Source organism: Lagenorhynchus albirostris, chromosome 5 (assembly GCF_949774975.1).
Source record: "Lagenorhynchus albirostris chromosome 5, mLagAlb1.1, whole genome shotgun sequence".
Lineage (NCBI taxonomy): Eukaryota > Metazoa > Chordata > Mammalia > Artiodactyla > Delphinidae > Lagenorhynchus > Lagenorhynchus albirostris.
Genome location: NC_083099.1, coordinates 113637988 through 113658925, shown reverse-complemented (window position 1 = coordinate 113658925; position 20938 = coordinate 113637988). Strand labels below are relative to the sequence as shown.

The 20938-nt window shown below is 36.6% G+C and overlaps 1 protein-coding gene across 1 annotated transcript in view; it reads right to left on the bottom strand.

Moving 5' to 3' along the window:
• Nucleotides 1–20938, bottom strand: part of ROBO1 (roundabout guidance receptor 1) — a 74527-nt gene that overhangs the window by 48297 nt on the left and 5292 nt on the right. Inside the window, exons 5-11 of the mRNA XM_060150751.1 lie at nucleotides 17080–17201; nucleotides 16145–16376; nucleotides 15044–15165; nucleotides 11692–11863; nucleotides 7910–8107; nucleotides 3671–3697; nucleotides 2221–2263 (exon numbers count right to left, since the gene is read on the bottom strand). Coding sequence (XP_060006734.1) covers nucleotides 2221–2263; nucleotides 3671–3697; nucleotides 7910–8107; nucleotides 11692–11863; nucleotides 15044–15165; nucleotides 16145–16376; nucleotides 17080–17201 — 916 coding nt within the window. The remainder of the gene's footprint in view (nucleotides 1–2220; nucleotides 2264–3670; nucleotides 3698–7909; nucleotides 8108–11691; nucleotides 11864–15043; nucleotides 15166–16144; nucleotides 16377–17079; nucleotides 17202–20938) is intronic.

Here is a 20938-nt window from a genome sequence, read left to right as displayed (position 1 = left end):
GGGAGAAGAAGGCAGGATCAACGAAATGCAGTAATAGATGCAGGAAAGAGGATGACTTGATATTTTGACTTAGGTGTCATTAACCACATGAGTCGGGTGATACAGTGAGGGCTCACAGAGTCTGAGATGCCTGAGGGAATCCAGTGTTTAAGAGGTGGCATCAGAGAAGTGAGTACAAGAGTCTGACTCACTGTTCATTCTCTTACCACACTGGATCATGGAACACACACAACACACACACACAGAACACACACACACACACCACACACTCACAGATGGCTAGAAAATGAGACCTCTTCCTAACGCATTCCTGTTGCTCTTACCCTGTTCTGGTTTTTCCAAAGCACTCACCAACTGCTTCTACTATAGAGTTGACTTTTGAAAAAATGTTTATTATTAATCTTCTATCTCCCCTACTAAATGTAACATTCAGAAGGACGGGAACTTTTATTGACTTTGCTCAGTGATGCATCCCAGGCAACTAGAACACTGCCTGTCACATTGTAGGTATTCAATAAATAGGTGTGATGAATAAATAAATTTAAAATTGTGTATGTAACTGTCATTTTGAGCACGAACTCTAAGATCTTTATTTAACTGTTGCCTCTATAACATTCCAGCATTTTTTGTCATTTTATTTGGTAAAAAGATCATTTCTATTTGGTATTTAAAATAAATCCATTTCACTGTTATACTATTTTTACATTCAGAAGGTTAATTCTGTATGATGATTTAGCGACCTTTCCAAATGGAACTTTGTAATTTTTCAGTCCTGCTGAAGAAACGAGCATTTGGTACTGAGAGATCCCTGCCATCATTTCCTCCTTGATAATCTGGTCTACTTAGGTTGAAAATTCCTTTACAGCAGAAACTAGACATATTTTATATGTGTGCGCATGTGTGTGTGTGAGAGAGAAAGCACATCTGCGCACGTGCTCACGCACAGAGGCTGGTGCAGAACCCACAGAAGATGCTCAATAAGCATTTTCATAAGATCTGATTAATGAGAAAGCTGAAGTCTACCGTCATGAATATACACATGTAGAGAGGTGGTTATAGCATCAGGTTCCAGATTTATCCACGAGAGAATGTTCTTATGCCAGAGACTGTTTCATGAATGTCTGGGGTATGATTTAGACAGAATTGCCCCGGATGCAAAAACAGGCCCTGGTTTAATTCCTGAATCAAGTGGATTTATTCCTTATGAAGACCTCCCTAGCTTTGGGGTCTTTCAGTGGCTGACTTTGTTTCACAGGTATGAAAACAGGAAGCTAGCAGCAGTACCCAGGAAAGAAAACAGTAGTGCTAATTGTCAAATTTGTACAGCATTTGCTAAAGGTGGTCAACAATTTTTTCACCACTCTTTCTTATTTTTATCTTTTCCAGTTGCAACCACATATCTAACTATACAAAGCAGGACACTCAATACGTTAACTGAATTTGAATTAGAAAATGGTTCTGGTCAAAAGGTTTTTTTTCTTACACCTTAAGCTAGAGGTTACTGTTTTTGAAAAGAAAAAATTATCATAGAAAATCCTGAAGCTTGACTCATGTAACTTATACCTTCTTTCAGCCCCTTTCAGCCGTCTGTCACATCAATTTGTGGTTTCTCTGTGAATATATTAAAGTTCACTGAATAATAATTACCAAAAAATCATAAATGTAGGATTGAGGTTCATTTTAATGAGAGGGGAAAAAAAAATAAAAACCTCCGTGTTAACAAGCTACCTAGATTCTCCTTTTATTTCAACATATTTTCCGGCAAATGGAGACTGAACTATGTTGAATTCATAACAAGAACAAACAAACAGACATAAACTACAACAACTTATGAGCCAATGCTGTGTTCAGCAGGTTTCCAAATGAACACTTTTTCTTTGATAGTATCTGTTAACTAGCTATATTTCTTAATCTTCATAAATGCCATCGCTTAATTACTTTAACTCCTTTAATCATCTGCTAAATCAGCAAGTCTGTCTTTCCCGGTTAAAGTGCTCCCTCTGGCGTTCACTGACTAAGATGCAACAGCTCCAATCAAGTGCATTTGTGTGTAAACAAGCTTGGCTCCACAGCACAACAGAATGGAGTATTTCCGAAATATTTAAACAAATTTCACCTTTAAGTCAAACCTTTTAAGCAAAGAAAGTGATGTCATCGATGAAGACAAGAAGAAATACCTGGAATTCCCCTGAGAATCTACAAAACAAGCAGGATAGTTACCTCCCTCCACTGCTCACAGCTTCGCCTCCTCTCTGATAAGTTACTGGAATGTTACCAAAAAAAAAGGAACAATTAATAGACATGTTTGTGTTTATATATCAAAAGCTATGACATTCATGAGCATATTTCTAGAATGGCATGTTTTCTTCCTTTCTACTTAGAAGCATTGCAAAAATTCATCACAGGAAATAGATTTCCAATTCAACTAGTATTTTTTTAAGATGGTACAGAATTAGATATGTTATTTTTATTTTCTTTACGTGCCAACAAGGTTGAAAACTAAGCAGAAGCCAACTTCAGTTCACTCTCATTAACTATAACTATTACACGTTTGTACATTCACATTCTCATAGATTCCAATTTTGAATTTATTATTTTCATGTAATTTCATGATTTTATGTAAGTGGAATCTTAAATTTGGGAAGGAAAAAACCTACCAGACCATTTCCCCAGAAATATGAGTACCAGTAAGACAAAGATAAACGTTAAAATAAACCTTCTTTCTCTCCACACACAAAGATGTATGCCAAGTTGTGACTAGTAATGAATGCGACCTAGTTTTTCCTGTGGCTTGTGAAAACCCTTCTCCATGTATTTTCATCAGACATGTATACATATTGAAAATATATTTTAATGCTCTTGAAAGCATCCTCGGCTTAATAAATTATGGGTATAAAATTTAGCCATAACAGAAAAAGATTTGCACATAGTCAGGCAAGGGGTTAAGGATATTAGCGTTTCTGTAAATACAGACCCATTTTCTAAGGAGAAATATGGTTCTAAAAGCTGCTACATTCTGCTACTTAGAAGAACTCCAAACTGGGAGTCTGTTAAGGAGAGATAAGTGCTCCCAGTGATTATAATAACTGGATTAAAACCGAGGAGGAAAGGCTACAGGTACATCTTTTACTAGAGGTGAATCGAAAGAAGAGGACCCACTTTGAAAGAAACTGAATGGAATGGAATCTTAGTGCTCGGACTTAAGGCAAATGACAAGTTTTATCTTTCACATGTGCTGGATATTTTGGTTACCTTTAAGAATGTTGATTGTACGGATAGAGAATTGCAAGGGAGAGAAATTTTTGTTTGAAAACCTGAAAGCTTAAGTTAAGGGAAAAAAATGCACTGCCAAGTCTGAAATAATCAATGTGATCATTAGCATGTTAAATCATGCTGAGGGTAGAAACAGTGTGTCCATCTAATGAAACACATGCAAACAAGGCTAAGATGCAATGCGGAGTCACGAATAAGTAACGGCATTGAAGGAACGACAGGCAACACCAACCATTTCTACTTCAAGTGCATGCCTGGCCTGAGTAAATGTACTGTCTTCCATTGTAAGTCCTTTCCCCCCAGCTTACTGCAGAAAATGAAATAAAAACAGGAACACAATAGTACAACACATGCCAAACTAACAAAGAAAAGGAGGGGGGTAAGCGCAAATATATACCTGTTGGTGTGAAGGTAAAAGACGGGACTGAAAAATCAAAACAAAATATAAACCAGTTATTAAGCTGAAGAGAGAAAGGGAACATATCACATTAGTATAAATCAAGCAGACAGCTGAACATAAAACAAATGTAAATAACTAGGCCAGTAGTTCTGACACTCTGATATATGAATAAAACCAAATCTGAGGTTAAAAAAGAAGCTTGTCTCTGAGGTACCATTTTGAAGGGTCTGACGTTCTAGGACGGGAGGGGGTGGGGATTGTGCTGGGTTAGCCTGCAAATGACCCCTGCATTTAGTAATAGAGATTTAGCTCATGGCTTTAGTACAAACAGGAGTCCTCTACTATTAATCATTTCCAAACATTGGATAATGGGTTCTTAAACAAGTATTATCAGGGTCTTGCCTAAACCTTATCTAGAAATCTTAAAGTAAAGGCTTATTAAAGTGGGCTAACTAATAGGTGCATTTAAGTATTCATCATCGAAAGAGAGACAGAGGGAAGGAGACAGAGAGAAAGATAGAAAGACAAAAAGAGAAAGAAAGAAAGAGAGAGAGGGAGGGAGGGAGGAGGGGGGAAGAAAAAGAAAGAAAGAAGGAGAGAGAAAGAGAAAGAAAGAAAGAAAGAAAGAAAGAAAGAAAGAAAGAAAGAAAGAAAGAAAGAAAGAAAGAAAGAGGGGGGAAGAAAGAATGAAAGAAAGGAAAAAGTAAGAAAGAGATGGAAGGAGGGAGGAAGGAAGAGAAGAGGAAAGGGAAGGAGGAAAGGAGGGAAAGAAAGAAGGAAAGGAAGGAAGAAAGGAAGGCAGCAAGCAAAGAAAGAACTGGAACAAAAAAACCCATAAAACTGAATTGTTTCACTGCCAAGAAATGCCTGATACTTATCATATAAACAGTGTAATGCTACATTTTTATCATGATAGAAATTTGTGAAGGGACAGGAAAAATGGGGAGCTTTAAACTTTAACTTCTCTATTATAGTTTACATTTAGAAGCTTCCTAGAAGTAGGCTGAGCATTTTTTTTTAAATACCACACCAAAAGCTAGACAATAGAACAATAATGCCCCTCTGAAAACCTTCACCCTGCAGTTATAAATCTTAATCCAATCAATAATGCCTGAAATTGAACTGCAGACCTCAAAAGTAGCAGCCTTGCCTCTGCCACTTTTCCTATCTTCTCTCATTCCTGGGTGTTGGATAACACCACAGCTATTTCCATGTCATTTCATAGAGGGAGGAGGCTGACATTTTTTCCAAGCTCTTCACGTTAATTTAAAGTAAACACTGCTCTGGTAAAGAAAGCAAGGAAATCTACATTACTTCCTTGTAGACTAAAATTTGCTTTTAAGAAATCCTTAATACACACAAACTAGAATGTTGATTACTTATCACGGATCAAAAAGCTGCCACTTCACATTTGAACTTCTCCAAGAAATTTACTTGAAGATTAGAGCACTGGGGTTGCAAATTCAAATGCTGTAGCATCCTTTACAACTGTCACTTCTTACCAAACCATTTTATTTCTGAGCGTACTAGGAGGAACAAAAACAAAACCCTCAATGCTGGGGATCCGGTTTATACACTGGGCTTCCTTTGCTGCACAGCGGTCTCTGTCTTAGGAATTCTACTGTGTCTTCTTTCAGTCAGGTCTTTTCAGAGAGTCAAAGTAATTTAGCTACAATCAAAAATTCAGAGCCATAGTAACTAGTCCTCATAAAAAATAATAAAGAGGTACATTTGAAAGTAAAGCTACTCGAGCAAGAATGCAGTGCCTGAACATTAATTTGCAATCAAAAGGACACAGGCAAAAAATGAAAGGTCCCCGTCAGTATTCCTAGCCCACCGCTAACCTCAGTTTAAGGAATTGAAGAAGAGATGAAAAGAGTTCTGTCTAAATGAATTTTTTACAGCTTGTACACCAAAGGACAACTTAATTCTCAAAGCTTCCAGTAATAAAATAAACTCCCGCTACGTATGTGGACAAGGGGTACGAGCAGAGGGCACACCTCCGGATAAATGTAGGGGGGAAATGATAAAAATCCTCACTATTACCCGAAAGTCACACTCTGGTTTGATGGTTTATAGGTCAACAGCCTATTGATTTCTTTAAAATATTTCACTTCCTTTTTTCTTAGAATTACCAGCATTGTTCTGGGCATAGACAATTTAAGATTTCAGGATGCACTTTTCAAAACTGCATACAACCAGAATTATGAAAAAGTGCTAACACGGCAAAGTGAGGAAAGCAGAATCGAATGCTCACCAATTACATTTGTAATTATGTTCTATGAGTTCTGCTTAAACACAAGCTAGTTAAAAGGACGATGATATTAGTTTAACAGGTTTTGCAGAAAGAGCACATAGGCATTTGCCGGCATGCTTAAAGTACATTAGTAAAAGAAAAGAAACATTTCAGAAGGGGAGAGGGTTTCATGTCACATATTTAGATTTCAAGACAAGAGAGAGCATTCAATTGTTACAACTACACAGCTATCAGACTTCATGGCAATAAAAAATACAGGATTCCTGGGGAATTCAGGAGACTCTACGTCTAGACGTTAATTAGTCACTTTTCTTCATTCAAATGGGATTTCAAACACACAACTCCCAACAGCCTGCCCCTGCCCGGCTTCACAACACACAGACACCCACAAACCCCTTCTCTGCCTTGGTTTTCAGCAAAGGTTTTATACGGTAACACGTGTGCCTGACATTGATCTACTTTGTATACGTAACGAGCAACCAGTCTCTCTGCGGTAACCTCCCAGCCCTCGTTTTCCATTTCACAGGCAGGGATACTGACATTTTGCTTTATCTCTGCATAGGACACATATCTGAAAAAGACATATTTAAGGATGATAACACTAAGGTGAACGTAGGTACACGAAGAGATTGCTGTGGAGTCGTGGACACGAGGCACATTCATGGATTTCCACAGTGTGGGTGATGAATTTGTGTTGACTCTTGGCAAGACACCTTGGGACCAAGGGCACAAATATTTTAAGACTGTTGTCCCAGACTGTTTTACAAGCGTACAGGGATATTCAATAGAACTTTTCATTGAGAAGAGGTCTAGCTAGCACTAACAAATTCTGACTTTGCCATATCATTGATCAGAGAAATGGCTTGGCCAAGCCACACAGGAAATGTTCACTTAGGAAATATGTAGACAATTCTTTTTAAAGGGTGGTGATGGTGCAGGGAGGTATGTGTTTACTGGTCATCCTCTTTAAATTTGCTTTGCAGCAAAAGTGTTATCTTAGACCTAAGTGTGGACCCTATAACTAGGGTGAGTGTGTAATTTGCCATCCAAAAACAAGGACAATTTTAAGAGCCAAAGGAGCACTGTAAATAATTTAGTTGGACTAAAGACATAAATTGGGACGGTGGCCTGAAAACTGGGACTTACAATCACCCTGCCTTAGAGCCCAGATCTGATGCCCAGAGCGGATGAAGCTATTTGAGGAGGGAAAGGCAAAAGGATTATCTATCTGATAGTGTTAACAACCTCATCACAAAATATAAAATACAAACCACCAACCTACAGACTTCGAGAATATGTGGTAAAAAATGTCTGTGAAATCCTTAGCATATTTGGCTCGTCCATAAAATTGTAAACAATTGCAGTTATATAAACGTTCTCTTCTAAACTGTAAACACATTTTTAACAAATCATCATCACCCATTAACAGTATATACATATTCAGCTCTGCAACTTTAAATTTAACAATAAAAAAGTTCTAAACCTCCTCTCTCTGAAAACTGAAGCACATTTATCAAGAAACTATTTTATAAATAATCAGAAATAATCGGAAATATCATTATTTATAAATAATCTCTTTAGCTTTACAAAGGGCAACAACATGCCCTTTAAAGTTGTGCGACAGTCCAAAGCTTGTATTTATAATTCCTGTGACAAGGAGATTAAAAAGTTTCCTCCAGAATATAAAGTAATTCCCTAAGAGAACAAGGGAATGGTATCGCAACGAAGGGTAGACCTACCCTGGTGAAATATATTTTAAAGGAACTGGGCCTGAAACTGATAAGCCTATTTGTAGTACTGATACTCAAGAGGAGGTTATACCTAGATACTGCAATAAAATAAAAGCACTTTTGAAGATCTTTATATATTAAAATAATTTCATATAGCATATGCGTAATCATGAATAACTTGGAGTCACAGATTGAAATGAAGAGTTATGTAAACACAGTAAAATATGGAAAGCTTAGGAAAGCTAATACCTTTTCTGATACCCGCATAAGTACTAGTCAGCCCATTTCTCTTCTTCCGGTGTCGGTAGAGCCAGATGCTAAAAACCATAAGGATGATCCAGCAGGCTGCCCCGATTCCTGCGATGAACGCTGGCTGCTTCACAACGTCTGAGATCTGCTGAGCAAGGCTGACTTGGTCCTCAGGTGACACGGGGTTTCCATGAGAATCTGAAAAGCCGTCTTTCGGTTAATTTGGGTGTAAAACTCAATGAGACAATGAAAAGAAGTGTGTGTGTGTGTGTGTGTGTGTGTGTGTGTGTGTGTGTATCTCCCCTCCTCTCACCCTTGAATAGTCTAAGACGCTTAACTGCCTCAGAAACACATTGTTTGAAACTATGTTTAGAAGGGTCTATAAAAATTCAGAATCGTTGGGCTTCCCTGGTGGTGCAGTGGTTGGGAGTCCGCCTACCGATGCACGACCGCGGGTTCGTGCCCCGGTCTGGGAGGATCCCGCGTGCTGCGGAGCGGCTGGGCCCGTGGGCCACGGCCGCTGAGCCTGCGCGTCCGTCCAGAGCCTGTGCTCCACAGCGAGAAGGGGCCACAGCAGTGAGAGGCCCACGTACCGCAAAAAAAAAAAAAAAAAAAAAAAAAAAATTCAGAATCATTAATAAAAAAACAATGAAAAATTAAAATCATGTTACCATTGAAAGAACTATGAAAAATCTTTCTTTTAAAATAATGAACATGGCCAGCAATAGCTATAAGAACGTTCATTAAATATGGGCAAGAATTATCAAGTGTTATGAATAGTCAAAAAGTCTCCTGTTTTCTGTCAGCTATTTTGATTCAAGAATTAAAAATTGATAGAATTTATTGCTATTCTCGGAGCAACTAAGCCCATGCGCCACAACTACTGAGCCCGTGTGCCACAACTACTGAAGCCCGTGCATTTGACTCTGAAAATGTTCTGCTAACACCACCTGCTTTAAAGTAGAAACATTTGTTTCAGTCCAAAACTCTATTTTTTTCCAAGAAAAATAATTGGTATAACTCATTAGTTATGAATAACATTTCTCAAACAGAAAAAAAATGCTTACTGATTATTTTTTCTTATTAAATGACATTGCATCCTGTTAAGACACTGGCAGGTAAAATAAGTAGCATTCAATGGCTAAGGAAACAGTCTTAGGAAAATAGCACCCCTTTCTATGTAAAAAGGCTAAATTGCTACTCATGTTGTGCATGCGTGTGGTTTTTTTTTTTTTGCAGTACGCGGGCCTCTCACTGTTGTGGCCTCTCCCATTGTGGAGCACAGGCTCCGGACGTGCAGGCTCAGCAGCCATGGCTCACGGGCCCAGCCGCTCCGCGGCATGTGGGATCTTCCCACACCGGGGCACGAACCTGTGTCCCCTGCATCGGCAGGCAGACTCTCAACCACTGCACCACCAGGGAAGCCCATGCGTGTGTTTTTTATTTGCTTTTTTCTTGAACAGAATTCCAGATTTCATTCTATGGAGGGTCAAGTCTGAAAAACCTATTTTCACAAGCAGTTGTCGTCACCTGCCTTCAACTGTTTGTTGACTGAAAGTTTTATTTCATGTTCCAGACTCTTTTATCTATGGTTATCCTACAAGCACTTCATCCTCTGAAAGTTCACCAAGCTGACTCTTCTTTTTCTACTACACCCTTTGTATCTGCTAGGTTTATAGATTTCATGGTTATTTGTGCAAGGTTAAGTTGGGTAGCTTCAGATTTTATGCAAACAGCCAAGAGAGGTTCCATGCAGACGACCAGATGGGCTTAACAGAATAAAGTGTGGTGTGACTAATGAATTAAAATGGCCTCTCTGTACCTCAGTCTTTGTCTCACTGCAGCTGAGGCTATATTAAGATATGGAAAATTGGAACACATCTATAATTTCAAGAAAACCAATTTGACCCTTAAATCCCATGATTTAAATCTTAAATAAATAAAATTACACATGGTCCTTTTTCTAATTCATATTTGAAAACCCAGTACTGAAAGTCATATATTATACAAAATAAGTAAATGACATGACAATGTATAAGGTCATCACCATGTAACTTTTAATTTCAGTTTTAATAAGTTAATACTGACTTTTCACAAAACTAGGCAACTATTTGAGTAAAAAGATCTATGTTCGGACTATTTTCCCCCATACCTTAGATAACGTTGTAACAGATACATCAAGCAATTTTTAAACATAGTTTTCGGTATTGCCTAAAAATTTTGGAATAAATGAACCAGAAATAAACCATGAAGCTCTTTTTGCTTAAAAGTTGTGTATATTATAATCTCTGTTGAAAAACAAAGTGCTCGTTGTAAAAGATAATCCAAAAATCAAATTCTGGCCAATGGCTGTGGCAGAAGCAGCCAGCTCTCCACTAAAGACGTGAATGGTACTCTCATAGCATAGAGTTGTTGGGAGGTAGCTCCCTAGCCAGTTACTTGATTTTGCAGTGTTGCCATTCATCTGTTTGGAATCACAAGACTAAGCTCTGTGCAGCAGTGATGTGCACCATTTCCAGACATGTGCCATTTAAACCCTCCTCCACACTATGTGTTTCTTTTCTTCCTTTCTTCTGGCCCAGGGTCAACCTTGGAAGCCCCGTGTTAAAGAAGGGACGCCTCATCAGCCTGTGACCCTCCATAGCTACAACCATTGGACTTCAGGTAGACTTTATTATATTACACTCCAGAAGTTCTGCAAGTGTTATCTGTTACAGCGGGTAGCAGTCTTAACACTGGAACATCAATAGCTGTTTCCAAATTGAATGCAAAGTTCATTACGTACAGCAACAAAGTTTATTCACAGTGGAATGCTTCTTAATTTTGTTCTGAAATAATTTCTAAGATGTCATCAATATTATCAACATGCAACAGTACTATATACTTATTTGTGATATATAAAGATTCATGTATCTGATTCATTTTCATAATTTAGCAACTGGCATGAAATATTACTAATGCTTAACTTCTGATGTGAAAGGAACAAACAAAGTTGACTATATACTTCTTAGTATCTTAATTTAAATGTCACCTCTTAATATCTGACCGTTTTCTCTCCCCTTTCCATTTATAATTTTGGTGCTGTTTTTTTATTGTTTGTTTCAGATTTTACTGGTAACCAATAAATTTGAATTTTATGTTCATGCCACATTGTCTATCATGAAGTGTGGTAACTAAGGCTTCTGTCAGGTTTTTGTGTTTCTTTTTTATTCATCTAACCACTTTTGAAGCACACATTGCATTTTTAACTTTCTAAGTAATTAGCATATGTCATATTCCAATGCTCTTTTACATCTCAATCTACCTTTTTTGTTATCAAAAGCAATACAATTTTAAAGACACATAAATGGTGAATATAAATTACATATTGCTGTAAACTTCCAATACCTAGTTTAAGTTGTTTCTTTTTAAACCCAAACCACTGTAAGTTCCATGCAGGTGCAGACTGCATCTTTCCTGTTCCCTGAGGCATCCTTATTGCTCAATTAATAGTATTTATTGAAAAGATGAAAAAAATTCAATAGGACAGGATTAGGATGACACAATACTGACGGCCTTTTGCTTAAAATATCATTTAAAAATGTGTGCTTGGATAAGTTTAAATTCAGTTGTGATATTATAGATAGGTAAAATAAAGCTAACACCGTCATTTTCATAATTCTATTGCCACATTCCATAGCCTATTCAACTTGCAATGGTTGGCTCCACTATATACCAAAAAGAAAAGCAGGACAGTGGGTACACTGATATGTCTTTCAAACCAGATCTGCATTGGCACTCACCTAACTGGATGAACTGTGGCTCACTCTTCACCCCGGCTCCCGCCCCAGTGCTGGCTGCCACCTCTACGCTATACCGGATCCCAGGAACCAGTGAGGGAATAACCACAGAAAAGGTGGAACCATCTACTGTCTTGTTTATATGGTATCGAGTTTCATTGCCCAGACACCAAACCTATAAGAAGAACACAACAAATTATATAAGTTAATGCAAAGATCAGCACTGTGGTTTTAGACTTAGACAGAGTTCAGACCTATCATGAACCTAATGTAGGAAGTTTCAAAAGTCATTTTTCCCCTGGATCTAGTCTGAGAAGACTCTTCTAGTCAAACCTAGTAGTACCTTAGTAGTACCTTAAAGGCCTCCTTGAACTTTCTTATATACTTTTAAAGGATTATACCAGGTGATTCTATAAAAGTTTCTACAAAGGATTATATCAGATGATTCTACAAATGATTCTACCAAGACCCTGGTTCTTAACCTTATCATCAGGACTTTTTTGTTTTTTTAACACCTAGAAATTATATGCCAGGAAAAAATAAAAGGAACTTGCAAAAAGCTGTATACATCTAGATAAAGAACAATAACTTACCTATTATCATTCAGTATTTGCATTCCTACTCTGGACTTGCATAATACTAGCTGACCAGATATCACAAAACAAAAATGAGTAGGAAACTCTGTGTCTAATACTTTACTTCAACAGTTCTCTAGATAAAATTCCCTGGTGCTGTCACAGTCCCATCACCTTTCGTGTCAAAATCGAGAAACAGTTGATTTAAAAAGAGAGAGCTTCTGAATAATCTAAAGTATCTTGGCATAAACATGGTTTTTAAAAATAAAACTGAACATAAAGAATAAGGATCATTCTAGGATTTATTCCACCTATGGTAGGTTGAAAATGAAAGAAAAATTTGAAAGAAAAATAGCGCTGAAAAGAAAAATGAAAGAAACATAGCACTCTGATCTTGTATTTACAGTAATTTTAATTAGCCTTTAATAACATACATAAGATCATAAAGAATAACAATACATATTTGATTTAAAAGAAAAATATTCTCCTAATAAGAAAATTATTGTATGTCTCATTAACGTTGATATTTGTGGTAGGAAATTATTTTCAGGAAATTAAGATTTCTGAACTATGCGATAATCCTTAATTTAAATTTTACTAACGGAGTATTTAATTATTAGAGTGATCTTTTGCAATGTTATAGAGCTTGAATATGATGCATGACAGTATTTGGACTCAGTTTCTATAAGAAAATGATCCATGGAGTAGTAAAACATGCTCTATGTGCTTTACGATGTCCTTAAGCAAGGTGTAGGATTAGTTTCAAGTAGCCTATTGTCTAAACTGTAACAGGAAATGGGATTTCAAATAAATCTAAGAGTGTCAGTGTCCTCTATCACATGGGCAAGGGCCTTCAATTTTTTTTCTTTGAAAGTTAATATTATTTTAATATAATTTCAATGCATAATACCAACAAATGGTCAGACTCTATACCAGGGTCTGACCATTTGGAAATAAAGAGTCCTTTGTGATTTTTTCTCCCTCAATTACATTACACAGCTGAACCAAAGCCACAAACTGATTTTGTACCAGTCAATCAGGTTGTGAAAGGCATTTTATTATTTTAAATTGACCATGAAGTTAAGTGAAATCCACCCTTTCACATTTCTTTAGGAGAGAAATGAGTTTTGACTCTTAGGGGAAAATGCCTACATTACACAATTTCGCTTAAGAGCTGAGACATCGCCGCATTTTATATGCTTGAAAATCTCTATGACGGTTTATTTTTCTGGACTGAACCATAGCACCCCATCACTTCCCAGTCTTGAAATAACCTTGAAACTCATGAGAAGGCACTTGAAAGTGTAGAGACTCTTACCTTTTAATGACTGAAATACCCTAAAATATCCACAGCACATTTATGGCAGTATTTTAAATACTTTAAAAATATGTTGCCCTTTTAAAATACATGCAACTGTCATACAGAGGTTTTAGTTTGTTTTTAAAAATCATTTTAAAATAAACTGTTATACCTAAAATTGAGCTCAGTATATTTGGTCATTGTACAAATTAATTTGGTACTCAAAAGTACACTTATGATCTTTATTTGGGTTTTATCCAAAAGTGCACAACAGAATCACCTGGAAAGATCTACCAAAGTATATATGCAAGGGCCTTATTAGACTTGCTGAATCAGAATCTCTGAAAATGGTGGCCAGGCACCTATATTTGGAACATGATTCCATAAGTGATTCTGATGTTAGCATATAACTACCTGTAGAAGGTAAATGTGTTCACCTTCTTAGCATCAGTTTCATATCAATAAACATATATAAATTCTTACATATATGAGATAATTTACAAAGTATCATAATTTAGCTAGTAACTAGAAAAATACTGAGGTATAATGGACATATATACTGAAATATATATACATATATTTCAGTGTCTATAGAAATACATGTTTTACAGTTAAAAGTCTTCTAGTATGTAGTGTGTTTACATAAGTGTTGAAAAAATACACATAAAATTTACTCTCTATTGAGATTTCCCTAATTCAATCTATCGTTTATTCATTTATCATAGCTCATTAAAACTGTGCTTTAATGTATATTCATTAACAGGATACATCTCATGTTCTTAATTTTTATTGTACCTTGGCATGCTTGAAAATATTTGCTGGAGATGAATCTATATAAGCCTCTCTAAATTCAATGATTAGAGCTGATAACTTCACAGGTAAAAATAATTATTCAGAATCACTGGATTACATTACTTGACAATACATCATATGTTTAAAAAATTCATTTAAATATATACAGAAGTTTATAATTGAATTTCCTCTGAGACATAAAATTTTGTGATGAAAACAAGGTTTATAAAAGAATTTTCAGGCACAATAAAACAATTTTTCCAACTAAGCTCCAATGTTACAAAATTCCAAACATGCTAAAAGAAAGAAATCAAACCATATCTGATACAATTCCATGGGGCAAACTAGTTCTGCAAAATGTATTTAAGCTGTTTTTTAAGGGGAAAAAAAAAGAGATTCTTTTATTAGCCTTTACGTTTGTTGTTTGTGTGAAATTATATGTACCTATATGTACTGTGACCAGGTAAATTCTCTCTTTTAAATTATTTTTTTCAAATGGCTTAAGAAAAAATTATTCCACAATTATTGAATAAAAAGGAAAGTATTTTAAAAATAATTTTACATGCTGCTGTGTGGACCAGCAGATGGCGCCAAATATCCATGAACAATTTAACCAAGGTTGCTTTTTTTTTTTTTTTTCTGCAGGGGAGAGCGGTGTCCATCAGTAAATTGCTATATATGTATTTACCTTGTACTCTTGGACCATTCCATTCTGAGTATCTTCAGGAGGTGGCTGCCAACTGACAAGAATTGCAGTTCCATTTCCATCATGCTTTGATACAGTTACACTTTGGGGTGGGGCACTGGGTGCTATGAAATTGTTTTAAAAAGTAGATATATTATGAGCACACTAGAGAACACTGAAAGCAGGCATTTAACATTTAAACAAAAACATATAAAATTTATATCCATATATGTATATGTTTTAAAGATGTATCTCATTCAATTTGAATAGTCCCAAACTATTTGTTTTTCCTCGATATCGCTAACCTATTGTTATTGTGAGTTTTCCATAACCAAAGTTATATAGATTATCTCCACAAAACATCCCAGGAGAATTCCTCTTTCTCCTACCCTGTAACCCTAGTCCCATGTTCTCCCTAAAAATGTTCAAAAGCATAAAGATAAATATTAACCATCCATGTTATTAACTGTATCCTATAATTTATTGTAATCAAAGTAATAAAGACATTTTAGGAAAAATTCTGGTTATTTTTAAAGAGTACACTTGTGACATGTAACCTTTAACCTTTACGTAAATACTAATTTTTAATCTCTAGTTATAGAGTGTCCAAACATACTGGTTTGTCTAGAGCTGAGGGGTTTCCAGGGACATGAGGCATAAAATGCTAAGTCCAGAAGGTCCCAGGCAAACCAAAACATTACTCACCTTATTTACGGATCATCACTCAAAATAACATTTGATAAATGAATGAAAAATAATTAATGGAAAGACAAGCAAATTGAGGATAATTGCATCTTTAAATGTGAATCTTAGTTCTGAATAATTAAATACATCCAATATGTCATTAAGTAACACAATGTACACATTCGCACATTTTTAGATAGGCCACTACTAAAGCAAGTCGAGTATAATAGAATTTTGGTTTTTAGTAGTTCTAATTAAATAAATCCTATTAACAAAATACAATGCTCACTATCAAAACAGTTAACAATTAATGTCACTAATATTATGACTTAATGTCATTCATACTTTTCCATTAAGTTAATAAAAGCCTAACAAAAAAGTATTGCAATGCATAGTAACCGCACATTTCGTTATACTTGCCTTCTTCTAGGGTTTTGGCAAATTTAATTTCACTATCTGCTCCTTGAAATTCATTAAAAAAAGGACGAGCCTTAATTTCATAGTTGACTCCTTTTTTGAGATCAGGGATAACCACGCTATTTTTGGTTGGAGTCCTCACTTCAAAAACTAACCACTCCGATTCACCATGGCTGGCTCCAAATGGGCGATAAAGAATTTTGTATCCTTGAATATACTGAGACTGTTGGTCCACCTGTTAAAATGACAAATAAAAATGCAACCATTCATGTCCTTTTATTGACTTTTTAGAAAATTATGAAAATTAAATGTGACACAATGCCAAAAAATTCTATCTGACTTCATTCCACAGTTTTCTAGTTTACATAAAGTAGAATACTGAAAACAAATCACTATCTTTTGTAATACGTCCGCTTTTGCAGCCTTTACGTACAATATTAGATACTAATTTCTATGCTTCATGCAGAAATGTGAGGCATCATGGCACTTCCACAACAGATATCTAGAGGTAAGTCAGAGTGTCAAGGGGATGAGGAAATAAAATGTATTTTTCCACTTCCTAATTTTAAAAGACTACTTAATATTATTCAGAAATACTTTTCAGTTTAAAAAATTCATATGCTAATGATCCTATCGTTATAGTACTATGAATATATAATTTGTTTCGTCTGAGACTGGTAAAGTTCATTACTGCAGCATAATATAAAATACACACAAGATGAAATTTTTCTCTGTTTAAAGCCATTTCACAGCTACCATAATAAACAATGCTTACATTATAAAGTTATCATTGGTAGAGAGGTAAGCAACAGATATATATAATTTAACTATCTGTTGCATCTCTCTATATATACATATATTTTTTCAGGTAATGATCTTCCAAAGTCATCTGCTTATTAAAACTGAGATCAAATATTATGGCAGCAACAACGACTCACTGTCCAGTGCACTTCGACCGCAGAGGAAGAAAGGACGGTGGGGTTGTGGAGATGCAGTACGACATCTCCCAGTTCTCGCTGAACCTGCTTGTGATCCACCCCCTGACTTGTTGGGGGAACATCTGCAACAATCCAAGGAGACTGTGTCAGATCCTAGACAATGCAACTGACTTGAATGAAAGCATGGGGGAAACAATCCTTTCATTCATAGAAAACTCTCAGAAAAGAAGAAGCATTCCAACTGTGAAGGATAATTCCAACCTGTGATACAGAATAAAATAGGAACAACTTAACCTTTTTACCAGAGTCAGGAGGATAGGACATATAGAGAGAGACAACAAGCAGAGGGCATGGAGACAGCAATAAAGAGCAGGAGGCAAAGATAACAATGGCAAACAGCGGCATTTGAGGGCTCCTCCTATCATGTAATGATCACTTTCTTGCCAAAGATGAGGAGCCTATGCAATCTCCTCTGAGTTTGTTACACAACCTTCTGTACTGATCCTAACTATGCCAGAAAGAAAAGAGCCAGGATTTGCAGCACAGCAGATGAGTAATGGAGAGAATGGACACACATAAGTGAAAAGCAAGCACAAAAAGACATCCTCACCGTATAAGATGAACCTGGATAGCTTCCCAAATAAGATATATGATAAGTTAATGGTTATGATGGAGGACACAGGAACCACCAACACAATAGGATAGCATAGGATAAGACAGAATAAAACAGAATAGAACAGAACAAAACAAATCTGATGAGAAAAGAGTACTTAACATCTATTTAATTGATGGTTTGGTTTAGTTTAGTTATTGTATCACTGTCAGAAAGGTTCAATAAAGAGTTCTAAATCTCAAGAACACCAACATTTTTGGAAAGGAGACCAAGAACATAGTAAGAATTAAATTGCTACTAGTGTTCATTTATGTTGCACTTTTTTCCCAACAAGAGGGTGTTTTGTTAAACTTACTAAGAAGTCTGTACTTGATAAAAATTGCCTGTTTCTAAAGAGATTTTCTAAGTACAGATGCTTTGCTTTGTTTACAGTAGTAAAAGGGAACACAGGATGAACAAGAGAAGAAAATTAAGATTTTTCTAATATCCATAATTCTCCTTCTCAAAGTACTGTATCTTGGCACATATATTCCGGATTACTTTCCATCGCACAAGCAACAGAAACAAGAATTTTAGTTTTATGAATGATTAAATACTTTTAAAGAACTGAGGTCGGATAGAACACAAAAACATGAATATGAAAAATGTGGTTGGGGACTTCCCTGATGGTCCAATGGTTAAGACTCCGCGCTGCCAGTGTTCAAGGAAGGGAACTTGGCTACAGAAAGACTGAACACCTGCTCCAAGGCCACAGCATCCATGAGCAGGCAGTAAAAGCCAGGCCTTTGGACACAAATCATGCATGCTCTTTTCACTACCCCAGACCACCTTATTCATGGGATCTAAGTTTCTTGGTTAAGAATGCAAGTCAACTGGAAGTTCATACCTCTTTGCAAACTTCCAGTTGCAAAATAAATGACTCACAGGTATGAAATGCACAGGGTGGGATATGTAGTCAATAACTATGTAATGTCTTTGTATGTTGACATATGGTAACTAGACATGCTGGTGATCACTTTGAAATATATAGAAATATCGAATGACTATGTTACGTAACAGGAACTAACACAGTGTTGTAGGTCAATTATACTTCAAAAACAAACAAGCAAACAAACAAACTCATAGAAAGAGAGAACAGATCTGAAAAAAAAAAAAAAAAAGACTCTGAGCTTCCACTGCAGGGGGTAAGGGTTCGATCCCTGGCTGGGAACTAAGATTCCCACATGCCTCATGGCGTGGCTAAACAAAAAAAAAAAATGAGGTCAGCTATATGGGAAAAGAATCTAAAAGAGAGTGGACATATGCATATGTGCATATAATATTCACTTTGCTGTACACCTGAAACTAACACAACAGTGTAAGTCAGCTATACTCCAATAAAAATTTTAAAAAATGAGGTTGGTAAGTATGTTTGATGAAGTCCATGGAAGGCAAGCAAATGAAAGACAAGACAGAACAAGAGTGCTATTCAGGGGTTTCCCTGGTGGTGCAGAGGCTGAAAATCCCCCTGCCGATGCAGAGGACGTTGGTTCGTGCCCCGGTCCGGGAAGATCCCACATGCGGCGGAGCGGCTGGGCCCGTGAGCCATGGTCGCTGAGCCTGCGTGTCTGGAGCCTGTGCTCCGCAACGGAAGAGGCCACAACAGTAAGAGGCCCGCGTACCGCAAAAAAAAAAAAAAAAAAAAAAAAAAGAGTGCTATTCAAAACCCTTAGATGTAATAACCTTGATTTATAAACTTATAAATAAGCAAAATGAGAAAACCTGAGATAGTTTTGGCTTCTCATAGTTTATCAGACCTTTGGAATAGCTTTGGCTCATATCGGTCTTCAGGCTACCTATTTTCACAGACTAGAGCCAGAAAGCACTTGATTGTAACTTTTCCATCTCAGGCAGATTTACTTCTCTACTGGTCTCCATTGCTCCTACAACTTTAGCTACCATCTATCTCTAGGGTAAGAGTGGAGTTCTTGGAATAAGACAGATTTGGCAACTCCCCAACTTAGCAACTCGACAGCCATGTAATATTGGGAAGATTTCTTAACCTCACTATTTTTCAGTTACCTCATCTGTCAAATGGCAATATCAATGGAAGCTACTTCTGAGGAGGGGATTTTTGTGAGAACTGCATTTTTTAAGGCATATAAAGTCCTCTTCTTGAAGGTAGGGATTGGGTCAATTTTTATGAACCCAGAATACCTAGCACAGTTCCATACATATAGAATGTGTTGATAAACATTAGTTGAGTTAAAGTGAATTACTGTATGGAAAACACACACATATCAAACATATTATATTAGCTTCTAAACATGTCCTCTCACATGTAAACTTCCATCCTCAGGGAATCGTCTACCTTTTAGGAAGTGTCTTAGTAATCATTTTAAAAGGTAACTACTATAATTTGCATGGCAATCTCTAATTTCTCTGGTTGAGGTAACATGCCAGCTAATCCCTTCATGAAATCCCTAGTGTAACCATTTTGGCAATAGAATATTATTTTAGAAAATTCCTCATCGGAAAGAAAAATGGAAAGTAATGTCTAATAATGTAATATTGAGACGTATTAATTGGTCCCTTTATTGTTCTTGCTTTCCTTCTCCTCCTGAAAGAAATGTATTATAGTGTGAAATGTCTTCCCAACATTCAGAATTAAACTTGGAGGAAATCTCAGATATGATTCTACTCCCATTATTTCCCCAGTATTGGAGCTCCCTATACATAATCTCTGAGGGGGGGGCATTATCCAGGCCCCCCTTCATTATTTACAATAACTGGTCTCTTATTATCTATAGTATACACATATTCTGTACATTCTATGTCTGTGTGCATATTCTTTAAAAGATAGGGCTCAAGAATGCTGTGTGGACAGAACATGGATAAAGAACAGTACTAACAGTGGCAACAACTACCCTCATCTCAGCAACGTCTACCCCCCAGCCCACTCCCACTTGCTAGGTGCTCATGTCATCTTCCTTGCATTATCAAATCTTGTATTTGGGAAAGCACATTTTGATTACACTGGGACAGGGCTCCAACTCCAACTGCGACCTAGGTCTACCTGACTCCTGAACAGGAAACCATGCCCTGGATCTGTGCAACTTAAAGACCCAGCTCATTCATAGAAATGCCCACTTGGGGAAGACTATTTTTGCAGCCATGCTGCAGAAGTAATTAAAGAAATTATGCCTGCTCCCTTGTGAATCAACTTCCAACAAGTCTTTCCTGAATTCCCTCTACCCCTGGCTCTTC